The sequence below is a fragment of the Carya illinoinensis genome, chromosome 10 (genome assembly GCF_018687715.1).
Source record: "Carya illinoinensis cultivar Pawnee chromosome 10, C.illinoinensisPawnee_v1, whole genome shotgun sequence".
Taxonomy (NCBI): Eukaryota; Viridiplantae; Streptophyta; class Magnoliopsida; order Fagales; family Juglandaceae; genus Carya; species Carya illinoinensis.
In genome coordinates, this window is record NC_056761.1 from 36,520,192 (window position 1) to 36,539,224 (window position 19,033).

General features: G+C 39.0%; 1 protein-coding gene across 1 annotated transcript; it reads right to left on the minus strand.

Moving 5' to 3' along the window:
- Window positions 1-15,168: 15,168 nt before the first annotated feature.
- LOC122279881 lies at window positions 15,169-16,803 on the minus strand. Its single transcript, XM_043090767.1, has 3 exons — window positions 16,609-16,803; window positions 16,153-16,482; window positions 15,169-15,755 (listed from the first exon to the last, which is right to left on the minus strand). The coding sequence occupies exons 1-3, from the start codon at window positions 16,673-16,675 to the stop codon at window positions 15,505-15,507; spliced, it is 648 nt and encodes a 215-aa protein (XP_042946701.1). The 5' UTR covers window positions 16,676-16,803; the 3' UTR covers window positions 15,169-15,504.
- Window positions 16,804-19,033: the final 2,230 nt, after the last annotated feature.

Below are 19,033 nucleotides of genomic sequence, written 5' to 3' on the forward strand. Positions count from 1 at the left end.
GTGTAGTGTTGTGTAGAACCACTGCTTTTTCAATTGGTATCAGAGCGGGTTCACTCCGCTAGGATTTAGTTCCTGAGTGTGATCCTGCTGTAGTGGTTTAAATGGATAGGTCTCAATCACTCACATCTCCACCATTTTTTGATGAAAGTAACTATGCGTATTGGAAGGTTCGAATGAGAGCTTTCCTTAAGTCTGTGGATGAACGAGTGTGGACCTCCGTAACAAAGGGATGGAAACAACCGGTTGTATTCATTGAGGGAGTTGAAACCCCCAAGGGTGTGGAAAATTACTCTAGGGATGAAGTCAACGAGTGTAGTTGGAATAGCAGAGGCCTGAATGCGATATTCATGGCCGTGTCCCAGGAGGAGTTCAAGAGAATCTCCATGTGTGAAAATTGCAAAGAGGCATGGGACATTCTTGAGGTTACCCATGAAGGTACCAAGGCTGTAAAGAATTCTAAACTTCAAATGTTGACCACCAACTTTGAAGAACTTAGGATGAAGGATGATGAAACTTTTGATGGCTTCTATAGCAAACTTAATGATATTGTCAATTCTCGTTTTAATTTAGGGGATAGAATTCCTGAGGACAGAATTGTGAGAAAAGTCCTTAGATCTCTTCCTGAGAGGTTTTGTCCCAAAGTCACTACTATAGAAGAAAGCAAAGACTTGGACAACATGAGAATTGAAGAGTTGGTGGGTTCCTTACAAACCTATGAACATACTCTTCCTATGGATAAGAAAAACAAGTCCATAGCCCTCAAAACTATTAGAGAAGAGTCTGGTGAATCTTCTGATGAACTTGCCATGAGTGACAAGGAGATAGCATTTTATGCTAAAAAATTCAGGAAGATGTTTGCCCAGAAAAACCCAAGACAAGAGAAGAGAAGGTTCAAGGGTATCAATGGAGGTTCTAGTTCAGAAAACCGAGAAGGGAGGTATAAGCGAGAAACTAGAGCTGTCAATGACAATATTCAGTGCCATGAATGTCATGGTTTTGGTCACATTCGACTTGAGTGTGCGAATTACAAAAAGGCCAAAGAGAAAGCTAATGCTGCTTCCTTGACTGATAGTGAGCCTGAGTCAAGTGACTCACAAGAGAGTTCTCCCAGGAAGAAAAATTTCAACTACATGGCTTTCACTTCCTCTGTTGCAGGAAAAAGTCATAGCAGTGAATCTGTGGTTGAAATTGAGAGTGTTTCTGAAAATGAATCCGGGGATGAATATGACTTGCAGGAAATCTATGAGAAGTTGTATAAAGAATGTGTGAAATTGAGGAAACTCAATAAAGCACATATTGAGGAAATAGATTTATGCAAAAGAGAAAATGAAGGACTTCAGGGCAAACTGAGAGAAGCCATTGGTCTAACAGATGAGTTGCAAAAGAGGAATGTGACTTTAGAAGATAAAGTGACAACTCATGAAATGAGCTAACTTTGTTAAATACTAAGTTGCAGAAATTCTCCATTGGGACAAACCAGCTTGACAAACTCCTAAGTTTAGGAAAGTCTTCTAGTGATAAAAGTGGTTTAGGCTATTTTGAAGAGAATCCTGATGCTCCTTCAAGCTCAAAAGCCTTCGGTAAAAATGTGAGAACCACAGTGTTTGTTCCTGAAATGACTGAGAAAAGGAAGGCTCATCCATCTGAAAAGGGTAAGAAGCCTGTGCAAGTGCAAAAGTCTGTTCCTCCTCCCAAAAGACAAGGAGCTCGCAACATGAGCCCCATATGTCATCATTGTGGGAAGTTAGGCCATATTAGACCAAACTGTTTTAAATTAATGAGTCACTTTGTGCATGCTCCTGCATTTGTTAATAGTAGAACTGCTTATCCTTCTGGAAGGGGTAAGAATTACATGAATGACTCTAAGAATGTCTCAACCTTTTTGAGACAAAGAGCTCACAAAGCAAGCCCCGTGTGTCATCATTGTGGTAAGATTGGTCACATCCGACCAAACTATTTTGAGCTTAAGAGGCACACCAAGAGAATTGAAAAGCCCTTCTCAAGAAAATGGATACCAAGGTGGATCATCCAAAAGGGACAGACGCGAACCACACATGCTTTTGGTGCTGTAGACTGACAGGTATGCATTACATGCATTACATACATTACATGCATTTTTGTTTTATTTTGTTGTTGTTTGTTCTTTTGTTGTTGTCTAGTTTCTTTATCATTGTTTGCTGCTCGTACATGCACTCCGTAATTGCGCTATATAATAGTGGGGTTGCTAATTCTAAAATCTAAGTGCATGTGTCTTTTGAGATTTGTATCATATACCTATATTTTACAAAGGTTTGAAACATGAGTATCTCGTGTAATCTGTGACTGGCATCACACACTTCACTCCAAACTCGGTCAATTGACATTTCACCACTTGTGAGTTTATTGGGGAGGCAATCAAAAGTGGTAGGAAGCTCTACCTACATACAGAGTTGACCACGGGCTAGATGACCTCATCATGGTTCGCTTGTGCAAAAATATGGTATCTCAAAAAGAAAAGAAAAAGTGAAGTTATTATATATATATATAAAAAAAAGGGAAAAGAAAAAGGAGGGTGAAAAACAGAATAAGTTTTCTGTTTTCTTGAACATACTGAGACAAGTATTTAAACAGAAAGATTCAGGTCCTAGCAGCATTAGGTTTGACTTTCTGTGTCTTGAATGAGTTTCCCAAGCACTTATGGTTTCATGTTCAGCCCAACCTCACTCACGCCTTACGGTTGAAATTTCTTGATTGAGTAAGGACCGCTTTAAACACGCACGTCTATATTACTTGTGATACTTGTTTTTAAACTGCGTATTTTATGGGAATATGATGCTTCTCTACATTTGATATGTACTCTTGGTGTGAAAATTGACATTCCCAGTATTTGTCCAAGTCATGTGAGTGTTGTGTGCTTCAAAACTGGGCAGTATGTGTTTTTCTGGTGGTCTCGCTCGACCCTCGCTCGACCCCGCTCGAGCGAAAACCGCTCGACGACCGCTCGAGGGTTTTAAGTTCGCTCGAGCGAACATCTGTTATAAAACTCGAGCGCCGCTCGAGCACAGTGCTCTGTTTCGAGTTTTCCCTTTCCCGTGCATTTTTCTCCCTCTTTTCTCAAATTTCTTCGTTTAATCGAGTGGATTCCTTCCGAAATCTTCTCCAAATCAAGGTAAAGCCCTTTCTCTTTAGTATTTTCATGATTTGGTGTATTTATTTTGGGTATTTTCCGTGTGCTATGCATATAGGTTTCGGTTTGGGTTTGTTGAGATACTTTGTTGATTGTTTTCCATTCTTTTGGGTTATTGAGGCTCATATGGAGTCATTTTTGGGTGTTTAAGTGTAATTAGGAGGCTTTTGAAACTCCCATGGGTCTATACCCGAGTTTCACACTTGGATGCACTCCAAGTGTTCGGTAAAATGCCTCAATGAAGTGTCTTTTCTCTTTTTCATCATGCATTGGCTTAGCATTGTTCCCATATCTATTTCATATCTATCCTAGGTTTGGGACATCGTTTAACTATGATTGCATTATGTTTTGAAGGTGTTTTAGTTTAGAATTGGCATTGACTTGCCAATGGCTTGGCATTGTCATTGCACATGGGTTGGCATTGGCATGCACATGAGTCATGCATGAGGGTTGGCTTTCGCTTGCCAATGGGTTGGCATTGGCTTGTAAATGGCTGGGCATTGTCTTTGCATAAGAGTCATGCACATGGGTTGGCATTGGCTTACATGTGGGTTGTCATTGCATATGTGTCATGCACATGAATTGGCTTGCAAATGGTTGGCATTGTTGTGTCAGCATGCATGCATTCATCACGTCTTTGCATTGCCTTAGCCTTGTCTAACATCGTTGACTCTGTCTACAGCTGAAACTATGTCTCGACGAGTTCGTCCTTGCCAAAACCCCCCTGCACCCGCTCAAGCTCACTTCTATAGTGCCTGAGCTCAAGAGTTATACTCTCAGAACTTCTCGCATCGTACTCCCATAGTCGAGAGTGAAGTGACATTAGGTGAGCTTACCGAGACTATAATTTCCCGTATTTTTGAGTCTCGTCAGTGGCAGGCATTGACCACTGGTCATCCCGCTCCTTCTGTGGAGTTGGTTAGGGAGTTTTACTCCAATATTCATGACGTGTCTATTGACGACTCGTTTGAAGTCAATCTCAGGAACGTTGTTTTTCGAGTAACTCCGAGCATGATAGCGACTCTGCTAAATGCCCCTCGTGTGTCCTATCCTGAGTTTCCCTACTCACGGACATCTCCTCCAAGTCCACAAGTTATTGCTACTTGTCTTTGTGGTCGACCTAGTAGTTGGGAAGGGACAACCCCTATTTCAACTGCTCATTTTACCCCCGATCACCTCATTCTTAGTAGGATTGTTCTTACGAACTTAGATCCTACTGGTAATAATAGTGATGTGGGTCTTGACCGAGCCCTTCTGCTGTATGCCTTGATCAATAGTGTCTCCATTGATCTAGGAAGTCTTTTGTGTCGGGTTATTGTTAAGGCGTATCAGTCCTCCAAAACACAGACTGGTTTGCCCTTACCGTGCTTAATCACCCGACTAGCTCTCTCCCAATCTGTTGCTTTCCATCCTCAGGAGCCTAGAGTTGCACTTAAGGCTCCTATTGGTCGTAGGATCGTCCAGCTGAGTCGTGCTCACACAACTCCACACCCTCTCTGTGTTGAGCATCCTCCCGCTCCCTCCTCTCAGCCTTCGAGCTCTCGACCATCTAGTTCTCAGCCGTCTACCTCGGCCCCATCCAGCTCTCAGCCATCTTCCTCAGCCCCCGGTTCGTCGGAGCCCGGTCTTCAGCAGGTACTTGAGTATCTAGCTCGCCTTGACGCCAAGTTCGACAGCCTTGAGGTGAAAGTTGATAACGTGCAGCAACTTGTGACTCAACGCTTCAACGACATCGAGAGGCAGCTCAATGAGGATGATGAGGATGCCGATGATGATGATTGAGACCCTTGGCCTCTTGTGACAAAAAGGGGGAGATATTATTGAGGGGGAGTAGTACAATAGTATTTAACTCAGGGGGAGTGTTACTTGTACTAACATTTTTTTTTGGGGGAATAGCAGCTTTTGGTTATGTTTGTTGAATTATATCTCTTGTTAGCTGCTGTTGTTTGATTAATGTTTCTTTGAACTCAATCTCTGATTTGTTGTTTAAATGAAATATTTCTTTTCTTGACATGATTGTTCATGAATTATGATTTGGGAATTGCAAATATGTTTTTGTGCATATGTGAATGGGTATGTTTAACTGTTTGCTAAGCGTGTGCAGAAATATTTCAACATGTTAAAGAATATGGATCTAGTTGGGTGTGCTAGGATTAAGTCATGTGTATAGGTTAGAGGTTTTGTCACAGAAATGCCAAAGGGGGAGATTGTTGAGGGAAAAATGAGCGTATTGGCATATTCTTGTGAAAACCTATGTAAAATAATGTTGTAACAAGTGTTGTTGCGGAAAGGCTTGAAAATTGGTCAAAGAAGCCAACTTCGCTCGAGCGAACTTGGGCAGATTGCACCGCTCGACCTTCGCTCGATATACAGCTCGAGCGAACTCAGGCAGATTCAACCGCTCAACCCTCGCTCGACATACAGCTCGAGTGAACTCAGGAAAATTCAACCGCTCGACCCTCGCTCGACACTGAGCTCGAGCGAACCCAGGCAGAGTGAGTCGCTCGACCCTCGCTCGACACTGAGCTCGAGCGAACTCAGGCAGAGTCGATCGCTCGATACTCGCTCGACAGGTCGCTCGAGCGAACTTTGACAGATTGTTTCGCTCGACCCTCGCTCGACACTTCGCTCGAGCCAATGTTCCAGATCACTAGGGTTTTGAACGCCTCATTTGATGGGAACTATAAATAGAACATGTTAACTTCTGTTCTTGGTGTGGAGAATCAGAGCAAAAACCCTAAGGGCCTCCAAGAACTTCTTAGAGCAACCTCTCCCCCATTTGGTTGATTCTTTCTTGGATAAATATTTCTCCATCACAACACATACAAAATCAACTCTTACTTGAGTCCATTGAAGTGGACATTTTTGTTGGCCGGAAGAGTCTGGAGCTGTCGTTGATGCAGAGATCGAGAAGTTCTCGTGGGAAGCTATAGGAAGGTCGGAGTTCCGACACTACATGCGTGTAGAGATCGAGTGGGTCACTCGTGGTGTTGCAAGCCAATTTTAGCTACTACAAAGGTTTTGTGAGTGTCTCTAAATTGGTTGTAACAAACTAAAGTTTCTATAGTGGATTTGAGGTGGTGTCTTACACCCGGAGTGGTTTTAGATTTTGAAGATGTTCTTCAAATGAGTTTCCACTCCGTGAACAAAATCATGTGTTAATTATTTGTGTTATTTGATTTATTTATTAACTGCTTGTTTGATTAATTTTCAAAAGGCCATAAAAATTAGATTACACCTATTCACCCCCCTCTAGGTGTAGTGTTGTGTAGAACCACTGCTTTTTCAGCTATGTTTGGGAAGTGAGTATTTAATATTTTATCATTATTTTTTTACTACTATTTATAGATAATACAAGATTACCTACATATACCCTTAAAACTGTGTTGTTTTTTCTTGCTACGTACATATGAAGTTTCCTTGAGAATTAATGAAGACGAATTCACTGTTCCGATCTAGGCATATATATGAGATATGTTTAGATTAGTGAGGAGTGATTATCCAATCAATCCAGGGATTTCGGGGTTCCCTCTCTAGGTAGGTGGGGTTTTTTCTCTCTATGTATCCTTGTGGTTCATAGAGGTTGGTCTCTTGGATCTTTGATCTATAGACTGTTCTGTCTTCTGTTTTTTGCAAGTATGGAGGAAGAGTTGGCAAGTCTGTGCGAGGGACTTAAACTAACAGAGGATGAACAACAAGAGCTTAACATTTCAGAAGAGGATGAAATCCTTTCTAGGGAGGGCAGCAAGCTCAGTCTAGCTGCTCTGGTGGTCGCTGATAAAGAAGTGAATAAATGAGCTTTACAGCTACTATGGACAAGGTTTGGAAAATAGGAGGTAGTCTGACTTTCAAGATGGTGGGTAGGAATAAATTTCTGATTGAATTCTAGTCAACAATGGAGAAGAGTAGAGTGTTGAAGGGCCGACCATGGAACTTCAATAATAACCTGGTGAGTTTATAGGAGTGTGAGGGTAGTATAGCTCTAAAAGACATTGACTTCTCTAGTGAGCTGTTCTGGATTCAGTGTCATGATTTCCCCTTTGCTGGCCTCAACAAATAAATGGGAAAGAAGTTGGGTGACTCCATAGGTGAGACAATGCTTGTGGATGTGGATTCTAAAGGGAGAGCATGGGACAATTTTCTTAGAGTAAAGGTCCGAGTAGACATTTCAAAGCCTCTGGCAAGGGGTAGAGTTCTTAACATCGGGGGTACGCGGCACTGGGTTTCATTCAAATACGAGCGCCTGCCCAGCCTTTGCTTCCATTGTGGTGCAATCCTGCATGGAAAGGCTCATTGTCCCAAGTCTAATTCCGATGGCAGAACCAGAGGGGAGCACCAACTCCAATATAGCTCATGGCTCAGAGCTGGTCCTCTATCCAAAGTGGAGCACGGCCACATCCAACTTGGAACTAGAGTTGGGGTGGCAGAGTCGAAAGGGGTCAGGCATGACAGCTCAAGCGACAAGAGTCCTGGGAAGGGAGGGAAGCATACTTTTCAAAAAGTAAACCAAGGGTCGAGCTCTGCACCTACTGACTTTCTAAACAAAGTAGGTAATCAGGTTTTTGGCACTAGAGATGATGGCTTTCACCATGCAGGCAACTTAGAAGACTGATTTATGCAAAATGAGGAATTCTCAGCGTGCCATGAAGTCCCTTTCAAGGCTGCTGAAAAGAGGCTCGGGGACACAACTGGCTCGAACCATAATATCTCTGCCAACCTCCAAGTTGCACCAACCAATGTGGACCATGAAATGCTCCCTACAGACAGCAGAAATCAGGTTAGCCTATCTCAGTCTTCAACACCTCAAAAGCAAGTCAAACATGTTAGAAAGCCCCTTCTCTCTAGCTGGAAGAGAAGGGCTAGGGGTAGGCTGGTCAGTTTCCCAAAAGACATTTTGAGTACCCCCCTCAGACTATAAACAGAAAGGGGTATAAGAAGAGAACTAGCAGCCCTGCTGGTAGCTCCCTAAAAAGCACAAAGAGAGCAAAGAAGTTGATATTTGTAGAGGTTGTTCAACAGTCCTACCATTCATCATGAAAACCTTATGCTGGAATTGTCGAGGGCTTGGGAACCCTCGGACAGTTTGTGAACTCCACCTATTGGTGAGAGAAAAGTCCCCAAACTTAGTATTCTTGATAGAAACTAAGTGCAACAGATCTAAATTGGAACGCATTCAAAACAAGCTGGGGTTTGAGTCTAGTTTCATTGTCGATTGTGTGGGAAGAAGTGGAGGCTTAGCTGCCTTTTGGACAAACAACATCTTGGCTGAATTAATGTCTTATTCATTAAGTCACATATCTCTACAAGTTAAGATGGATGATAGTGATCCAAAAGGAATTATAAGAGGCTTCTATGGCCAACCAATAACACCTAAAAGAAAGGAGAGCTGGAGTCTTTTAAGGCTCTTAAACCCTAGCCAGAATACCCCTTGGATGTGTGTGGGTGATTTCAATGAAGTCATATCCCAAGGGGAAAAAATTGGCTCTACATTTAGACCCCCAAAACAGATGGAAGACTTTAGACAGGCTCTCATGGACAGTGACTTAGGTGACCTCGGCTATGAGGGTTCCAAGTTCACATGGTGTAACAACCGAGAGGGGTATGATTTTACTAAAGAAAGACTTGATAGGGCTTGTTAATTGTGCATGGTAGAACCTCTATGCCTTTAACTCAGTCTTGGTTATGCCTGTCCAATGCTCTGATCATAGTCCCTTAATCATATCAAGCCTAGAATTTGAGCCCAATTTCTGTCACACCAGAAGGATCTTCAGGTTTGAGGCTGAACGGTCCAAAAAAGAAGAATGTGCTGCAGTTATTACAAGAGCCTAGAGGGGCTCCCTACAAGAAGGTTCTATAATTGAGATCACAAGGAAAGGTCTTGACAGGTGCATATTTCAAATTAGAGAGTGGCATAGACTCTCGAGCAGGAAAAAAAAAGCAGCAGGTGGAACAGAAGAGGGAAGAGCTGAGAATATTGCAAGCTTCCAACACAGGTCTGGAAACAGCATAGATAAAAGGGCTATAGAAAGAAATGGATGCCTATCTAGAAGAAGAGGACCTGATTTGGAGGCAAAGAGCCAAACTGAAATGGTTACAATAGGGGGATAGAAACACCAAGTACTTCCACAAGTGTGCCACTCAGAGGAGAAAAAAGAACCAAATTAGCCAAGTTCTTGATGCTAATGGAAATGTGCTATCTACTAGTGAGAAGATTGGTGAGGAATTCTAGAAATTCTACCAACAACTATTCTCCTCCTCTAACCCCACTGGTACAACTAAATTGCTGTAAAAAATGTTACCCACTGTCACACCCAAGATGAATCAGCAGTTGACTTAGAATTACATCAGAGAGGAAGTGGAAAAGGCAATCTATGAGATGAACCCCATTGGTTCACCTGGTCCTGATGGTTTTCTAGCCTTATTCTACCAAGTTCATTGGTCCATAGTAGGAGACAATGTGGTAACCATTGTGATTGAATTTCTCAATTCAAGGTCTGGCTTCCACTCTATAAACCAGACCTTCGTAACCCTTATCCCTAAGAAAAATAACCCTCGGTTAGTCTCAGATTACAGACCAATTAGCCTTTGCAATGTTCTTTACAAGATCATTGCAAAGGTAGTAGCCAACAGACTCAAAGGCATCTTGCCTAAGCTAATTGCACCAACCCAAATTGCTTTTGTCCCGGGTAGGTTGATTTCTGACAATACCATAGTGGCTTATGAAGTCCTTCATTCAATGCAAAACAGGTTAAGAAGTCAAAAGAAAGGTTTCATAGCCTTGAAACTCGACATGAGTAAGGCCTATGATAGGGTGGAGTGGTCCTTCCTTCAAGCTGTGTTGAGTAGAATGGGTTTTGCTAGAGAGTGGACTGAGCTAATCATGCAATGTGTTGGTACTATCTCCTACTTTATTCTATTAAATGGTTCCCCTTAAGCCCCATTCAAACCTTCTAGTGGTATTAGACAGAGAGATTCCCTGTCTCCCTACTTATTCATCCTCTGCTTTGAAATTCTTAGTCAAGCTCTAAACCAAGCAGAAAAAGAGGGCAAGATTACAAGTTTTCCTATTGCTAAGGGTTCCTTGTCTTTAAACCATTTATTTTTTTGCTGATGACAGTCTTGTTTTTTGTAAGGCTCTTCCCACTGAATGGAACAGATTGCATGGTATCCTTAAGGCCTTTGAGCTAGCCTCGGGTCAGAGGTTAAACCTGGAGAAGACCTCCATTTTTTTCAGTAACAACACCAAGCTGGAGATCCAACAAGCAATTCTAGCTACAGCAGGCATACGTGCCTCAGGCCCTTTTGACAGATATCTTGGCTTACCTTCCTTTGTTGGCAAGCATAGATCCAGACCTTTCAATCATATCTTGGACAGGATCAAGGCCAAGTTGAGTAGCTGGAAAACTAACCTACTCTCTCAGGTAGGCAAGGAGGTCCTTCTCAAGTCAATCATTCAAACTCTCCCCACATACAGCATGGGAATTTTCAAGATCCCAAAGGCCATCCTCAGAAGCATCAATAAGCTTATGCAGTCATATTGGTGGGGACAAACTAAACAAAAAGATAAATTGCATTGGATGAGTTGGAAGGCTCTAGGGGTGGCAAAAAAGTTTGGGGGTCTTGGCTTCAGAGAATTTGAGGCCTTCAACCTAGCTTTACTTACAAAGCAAGGGTGGAGGCTAATTCAATTCCCTTCATCCTTGGCTGCTCGAGTGCTACAGGCCAAGTATCACCCATGCACTAACTTTTCAGAGGCCAACCTAAAAAGGGGTGATTCCTTTGTGTGGCAAAGCATCATGGCTACTAAGCCTCTCCTTTTTGAGGGGCTGTTATGGCAAGTAGGGAATGGAGAATCAATTAGGATCTGGCAAGACAAATGGCTCCCCCAACCCTCTTCTTTCAGAGTCCAATCTCCCCCAAAACTTCTAAATCTAGGGGCCAAAGTCTCTTTCCTCATAGATCAGGACACTCTCACTTGGAAGTTAAATCTGCTGAAGGCAATCGTTAATGAACCCGAGACTACTGTCATAACTAGAATACCTATTAGTCTTTGTTGAAGCCTAGATTAGCTGTCCTGGAGGTGCTAAAAAAATGGCAAGTTTTCTGTCAGATCTGCATACCATCTTCAAGGTTCTATCTCTGCACTAAACTCAGGTCAATCATCCAGGCCATTAATCCCTACTGTCTTATGGGATAACATTTGGAAGCTCAAGATTCCTCATTCAATAAGGACCCTTCTGTGGAGAGCAGCCAAAGACATACTTCCCACCAAGGTCAACCTTCTCAAAAAGAAAGTCTTTGAAACCTCTGAATGTCCTATATGCCTCTCCCATCCAGAAACAGTCACACATGCCCTATGATCATGCAAGGCAGCCCAAGCCATTTGGGGGGAATGCTCGAGAAAGATCCAAAAGTGCCTAGTTATGGAGGGACCATTCAATGATGTTTTAAATCACATATTCTCAACCCTGTCAGTAGAAGAAAGTGTAGAGTTTGCCTATGCAATCAAATTTATTTGGCAGAGAAGGAACAAGTGGGTGTTTGAGTCCCACTTTACCTCTCCTCAGCAGGTCATCCGCTCAATACGCTCTAGTCTCTTAGAACTACATCTATATGAGGAGAACAAGCAGATGCAGTTGCAGTTGCACTTGAGGAAAGTCCCAACGGTTAAAATGCCTGTACCATGGTGCAAATCTCCTATCAACTTCTTCAAACTCAATTGGGATGCAGCCATCAACAAAGCTCATTGTAAGATAGGTATAGGCTTGATAATCAGAGACTAGCAAGGCAATGTGATTGGCACTTTGAGAGCTTCCCATGACCTCTTCCCTGATCCATTTGTGGGCGAAGCTACTGCAGCCTTAAGAGCCATCTCCTTTTGTCTTGAATTGGGCCTGTCTTCCAACATCATTCTAGAAGGAGATTCTGTGCAAGTAGTCAAGGCTATTAGAAAGAATGAAGATAATTGGAGCTCAACTAGTTTACTTCTTCGTGATGCTAGGAAATTGTTAACACAGTTCCAGGCCTGGTCTATTAGTCATGTGCCCAGAGAGTCCAATATTGTTGCTCATTGTCTAGCTAAGAGTGCTTTTGAATTTCCTGAGGAGAACATTCTTATAGAGGATTATCCTCACTGTATTCAAGATCTTCTTTGATGGTTTTATGGAATATAAGTTACCATGTTTCAAAAAAAAAAAAAAAAGATCAGAGAGGTCATTTTCACAGCAAGTGTGAAGACAAATATAGTATAGTACGTATTTCTATGACTATTCTATTCCGTGAAGCTTTGGCAAAGTGTTTCGTGTGCCATTGTCATTTTGACCCAATTTATTCAAACACATTGATTGACAACAAGCTGTATTAAATTGGATATCTTAGCATTGTGATTAACTCCATCGTTACTTTAGCATTGTGATTAACTCCATTGTTACTCCAGCGTTGTCGTTCATGCAAATCTTGACAAGTACGTCCTAGTTGCGAGGCAATTCCACGAGGGAAAACCTTAAAAGTCCCAATATCATTTAATTTGGATAGTGAAATCAGATAAAATGAGTTAAGATAAAAGTTGAAAGTTAAATAAAATATTATTAGAATATAATTTTTTTAATATTATTTTTGTTTCAAAATTTAAAAAAAATTGAATTGTTTATTATATTTTGTGTGGAAAGTTAGAAAAGTTGTAGTAATTAGATGAAAATGAGATGAGTTGAGAAACTCTCTCAATCCAAACTACCCCTTAATAGGAGGTTGACACCTAACCTAACTTTCAGTGAATTACAAGAAGCATGGGATTATCACCAATTTCAGAAATAATAATAGAATTATTTTATTCTCGATCCGATATGTAAAGCATGACATCCACATCACTTAAATGATAAGATTATATTTGTATGATTAAAATTTTAAAATTTATTTTCAAAAAGCCTAGTCCTACCAAGATTATATACCCACCAAGAGTGAGTACCGATTGTATTTTTTTTTTTTTTTACTTAATGGTTAAGGAAATATTTTTTAATGACTTCGTATTTTTTTTTAAAATGTTTAAGAGGTTTAAAAAAATGTTTAAACAAAAAATCTACATGTTCGGTGAGTATTCTCGATGTGAGAATTTTGGGTAGACGTAATAGTCATCTTCAGTTTATTATTATCATCTTATCATTTCATGATGTGATACTAAAATTTTGAGACTATTTGCTATATTCTATTTCTGGATCACTTATTTAATGCATGACACGTAAAAAAATGTTAGAGGATTATAATTATGAAAAGGATGACGGATAGAGAATTTTTCTTTCGAAAATGTCATCTAGATCTCTCCCATTTCACCTCATGATCTAGACTTCATTGTATATTTTGCACATATAAACGATTTGTGGCCAACATATCATCAGCGCCATGCCAGAACAATGATCACCTCTGCATCTATATATATATATATATATATTTATATCATTAGAGCCCCTCCAAATTTTTTTTTATAAAAAAATTCAAATAAATTAAAAATAAATCACAAAGAGATTCCCAAATGAAGACTTTTGAATTCTCCAAAAGTTGTAAAGGAATAATCTAATTGTAACGATTAATTCAAACCGAAAGATGACGCTACATGGACGATCGATGAACGTTTGTTAATGCAAACGCTAATTTTCATGGCCATGGCCGCTCATTCCGGTCGATTTCATGTATAATTATGCGTACATTTTCTCCTTAACTTCTATGCCATCTCGCGCAATGTGCATCCCGGCCTCAACTACGTACGAAGATCGAAAAACTGAAATGTGCATGCAACCCTATAATACTGTTAAGTTTCAGGGTCTACCCTTTGGCCAACGATCTAACCTTGAGAAGTTTTGAAAACAATGATGAAAACAATATGAGGGAGGGGCCTCTTCCTTGGCTCCGCCGCTCGGGGTACTGGAGGGAAGAGATCCCCCACGTACACCAGTGGCCGCGCCCACAATATTGTACTATATGTGTATATATATATATATATGTTTGTGATGTATATAGTTGTATACTACATTCACCCTCTAGAACAAGAAATTAAAGGATTAAAAACTCCAGCCAGGATTTACAAAGATTTAGGGCATGAACTTTAATCTTCAGACAAGAATGAAGAATAATTCTATTTTCAAGTCGGTGTGTAGAGCATATTATATATCTACATCACTTAAGTTATAATATTAAATTTTAATATTATAAGTAGAGCAAATTTTAAATTTTAAAATTTATCTTACAAATCAAACTATATTATATAAGTATTTTATTAAGTATGTTCTGCACCGATTTAATCATAATGGGATTTTTCAGGAACGAAAAGGTAACAGCGGCTACATTTATAGAATGCAAGATACTCACGCTCGTGAATATTGCGGCGAAGAACCTGCAAGACGTTACAGATCGACGTCTAATTTTCAGGATTGTTTAATGTATAGATTAAAGCAGCTCATTAATTAATTACGTTCATTTATATAATATACTTGCCAAGTAATTAAGAAAAGCAATACCGACGTACTATGATCAAAATGGCAACAACTCGATCTTAATTATAACCTCTTATGCGATAATTCTTTATAGAAAAATGTTTGAACCATAAAAAAATTATATAAAAGTAAATTTACAAATTGACGAACGTAGTTTGATGTAGTACGTTATATTATAAAATTAATTTTTTGATCAAATAAATCTAATATATTATATGAAGTCGTGTCAGTTAATTATAGATTTACTTTTATTAAATTTCTTTATTTCTATAATATTTGTCTTATTTAGAATTTGCATGTTTGCGTAATAATAACATGAATCATATTTGTGTGTGTGAAGGAATAACCATATATCTGTAAAGTTTGGTAAATTCTAATTAGCCGCAAGAGTTTATTCCAAAAAAATATATATAGAATATAATACAGCTAGCTATATAATAAATAGGCCGCATGAATATTCATTAATCTCAACTTATAAAATATATATATAGCTTTGGATCGGAATAAAATACCATACAATAGTTCTCAACATTACATTTCATTGAGTTATTCTATTCTTAAACTGGTGTGTAGAGCACACCATTAACAATATCACCTAAATGGAAAAAAATTTGATTGGTAAGATTTAAGTTTTAAAATCTATCTTCTCAATCAAATTATACTACGCAAACAGTGCGTAATACAGAGAGACCTTATAATGGTATTACTCCACCCGAAGGAATGACCCTCAAATTTCAATCCATCATTTCGACACATATTCTCTCCCAACTTTACTTATAGTAATTCCTCATTAAATTAAGCTAATTTATAAAATACAGAGTACTCCAAAAACCATGCATGCAGATGATCACATGATTACTGGGGAGCTGCAGCTGCAGAAACGTAAAAGGGAACGGTCTCGTATAATTTTCGAGATGGAGAGCCGGAAACAGGGCCAGGGCTAGGGGCCACACCAGAACGCAAAAGCTCACTCATGGAACGGCCGTGAGAATTGGAGCGTGGAGAGCCAGAAACAGGGCCAGGGGCCACACCGGAACCCAAAAACTCACTCATGGAGCGGTGAGGATTGGAGCGTTGTTTCTCACAGAGTTCCGGCAAATATCCTCCTGCATGGCGTGTACACACACACACACACATATATATATATTAATTTCATGTCAGAAAATCATACCATTCTTACGAAATACAACAATCTACACTAATATGTTAAATTATATTTGCTGTTTTGAGGTGTCTAAATCCCATTCATTTCTCTTTTTTTTTTTTCTTTAATAGTGGATATATCCTACTTTTTTTTTTAATGAGTGTCTTGCATGCACAATTAATACTGTATCTAGCATTACTCAGTTAAAAGTGGATTTGTAAACACAGTTTTACAATTACCATTATCAAAATCATCAACACAGTTTTTTATGCTAGCTGATCTAACAAACTTCCTCGTACATCAATTTTATATTTGCGTTTACCAGTTTTTAACGACTCTGGAAAATTAGTCTTACGTACCCTCCCCGGCAGCCAAGTTGAAGTAAAGATCGACAATGTTTGGGCACATTTGGTAACAATCCGGAGAGCAAAGCTTGGTAGTGGCTTTTGCATCAAGAAGGGCATCCGATGAGATTCCAACAGTTTTTCTATCAACCCCACACGCTTCAACACATTTATCAGTCTCAATATATTCAGTCATGCCATTAACCAACACTTCCGATGTCTTGCATTGGTACTCCACCTTTCCATTATCACTAGCCATGGATGTCTCCAGCAAACACCTTTTGCCCGACGATGATATTGAAAATGCACAAACATTGTTTGGCAAATTCTCGCAAACAAGCTCGGCTACACACAAATGAACAATTATCACACGCACAGTTTAAAAAATAAAAACGACATTTTCAAGTGTGGAGGATGCAATTTCCACACTGTTAACATGACATGACATGACAGAGTGTGAAATGATCATACCTATTGCAGCATGGAGGAAGAGAGAAGAGAGGAAAAGAACCAAGGGCAACTTGGATAAGAAAGCCATGGATGGATTAATGTGTGATGGTTTATGTACGTACGTGCCCTGGTTCTAAAGGGAAATGTGGGGTCTTTTTAACGATGGAATGTAATGAAAGGACAAGACAAACCCAATAATGTTTTGTGAGATGAAGTGAATGGAGGAGGTTCTACTTATATAGGTGATGGCTTTCTCGGACAACACAATGAATTAAAGCGGAATCCATGGCCTATATATAGGAAAATTATACGCTTTGAATTGGCTCCACTGCTTGTTTGTGGATACATCAAAATTAACTTATACCTATATTTGGAGGTTTGAGGTTAATTATATACCATATTCCAACTGCAAACTCATTTGGGAAAACCTCACTTTGGGATTTCTTGCTATTTTTAAGTTTCTGTTTGTTTACAATTCATATTATACACTGATTCCTGTTTTTGTTTGCCGCCAAAATATTATTCTTTATTTTACATTTGTTTTTCAATTTTAATCACACTTGTTAATATGATAAATTTTAAATGATCACAACCATTATAAAATTATTTAAATATATATACAGTAAATATATATGTGACTAAAAATAATAAAATTTAAAATGTTGATTTGCCCTATAATTCCTAAATTAAGAATCAATTAAAATCAAAAGTTTGTTTTCTTTCTTTTTTTTTTCTTTTTTTTAAATCTTTAACTATTGGATGGCTCATATATGCCTGCATATATATTGCATGTTGAAGTTCTCGATTGAACAAGGAATGAATTCGGGCCTTTTGTTATTTGTCCATTTGTAAGTTTGTAGCACCGATTCGGCCGATATCCAAAGTCTCACAAACATGTAAAAAAGTCTAGGAACTTCATTCATTGAAAACGAAAATAGTCTAGGATCGAATTCCATTTACATTTACAAAAATTTTTATCTTATCTCATCTCATCTCATTTAATTATTATAATTTTTTCAAATTTATACAAAAAATAAAATAAACAAATCAACTTTTTTAAATCTCAAAACAAAAACAAAAAATATATTAAAAAAATATAGTTTAAAAATATTTTATTCAACTTTTAACTTTTATCTCAACCCATCTCATCTCATCTACAAAAACAAACAAGGCATTTAAGATTAAAAACATATCAACCCCTGTCGTATACCAACTTGCCCCAAAAAGAAATTAAAAACACTATCAACCAACAAAATAAAGAATAAGAAATAAAAGATTATAGAATATATATCACTCGCCTAAATCAAATTTGTTGGATATATTTTTTAAGAGAAATTATAGTTACAATCGTGATTATGTAAACATGCGTAAATCACTTTGAAAAAGGTAAATACATACGAGACCCACATGAAAAAAATTAATTTTTTAATAGTGAACCTCACTCTATTTTGAAGTGACAACACAACTCTTGTGTATTCCACGGATGTATATAGGATTACTCATTTTTTAATTAATGTACATCTCTTTTCAAGTGATAAAAAAATAAATGTGTTAGCGTCGAAACAAAATTTTCCTTTAAATTAGTTGGATCGATCCAAGTGTTCCAAATGAATAAATTCAGTTTCAACTTGAAGGTAAAAATGTTTCTTCTTCGAAAAAATTCTGAGATTTCTTTACTATATATTCTTTGTTTACAAGTAAATGGTGAATTTTGTTGGAATGCGCAGTCATAAAATTTATCCTATACATGCAAGGACGAGCCAGAGTGAATTTTTAAAAATATGCAAACTGTAAAGCCCCCAAAATCTCTCTCTCTCTCTCTCACAAATTCTAGGGGGTCAGGGGTCTTTAGTCAGGTGACGTGGCACCATTAATAGAATAACTAAAAAAATCTCAAGATCAATTTCTACTTTGTAACAATGAAGCAAAATGTAAAGTCCCAAAGTTTGTTTCTCTCTCTCCCACAAATTCTAGGCGGGCAGGGCTCTTCAATTGGGTGACGTGGCAAAAGATAAAAAGCTGACTAGTGATGTGGCGAACACAATGGCTACTGACGTGGGCGCTGATGCGGGTTTGTGTGATTGGACTGGAAAGAGAGAGAACTTACTTGGGCCAGGTAAGGCAAGGATCCAATTAGGAATACGTGAGATATAAAGATGCTCTGACTCATGTGTGGTGTGGTGTGAGTAGGTGGTGAGCAGGAACTTCGAGCGGCACATCTGCAGTACCGAAATTGAAAAATTGTTTTCCAAAAAATCAAGCAAATCACAAAGAAGGTAAATGTGGGGATAATTATTGAAGATAAGACGACAATAAAAGTCTATATGGCGTAGAAGCAAACCGATGTGCAAGAATGATGATGTAAAGACACAAATTTGTTAAGTGCGAATGAAGCCGTTGGAATACATGTGACAAACGAAAAAGAACTACAAAGAACAAGTTGAAA

Excerpts from the sequence above, each read along its gene's own strand:
- LOC122279881 (XM_043090767.1), bottom strand. The coding sequence starts at position 16,675 with ATGGCTTTCTTATCCAAGTTGCCCTTGGTTCTTTTCCTCTCTTCTCTC. Across the intron at positions 16,483-16,608 it reads CTTCCTCCATGCTGCAATAG|CCGAGCTTGTTTGCGAGAAT; the intron begins GTATGATCATTT and ends ATTTGTGTGTAG. Across the intron at positions 15,756-16,152 it reads CAACTTGGCTGCCGGGGAGG|GAGGATATTTGCCGGAACTC; the intron begins GTACGTAAGACT and ends CACGCCATGCAG.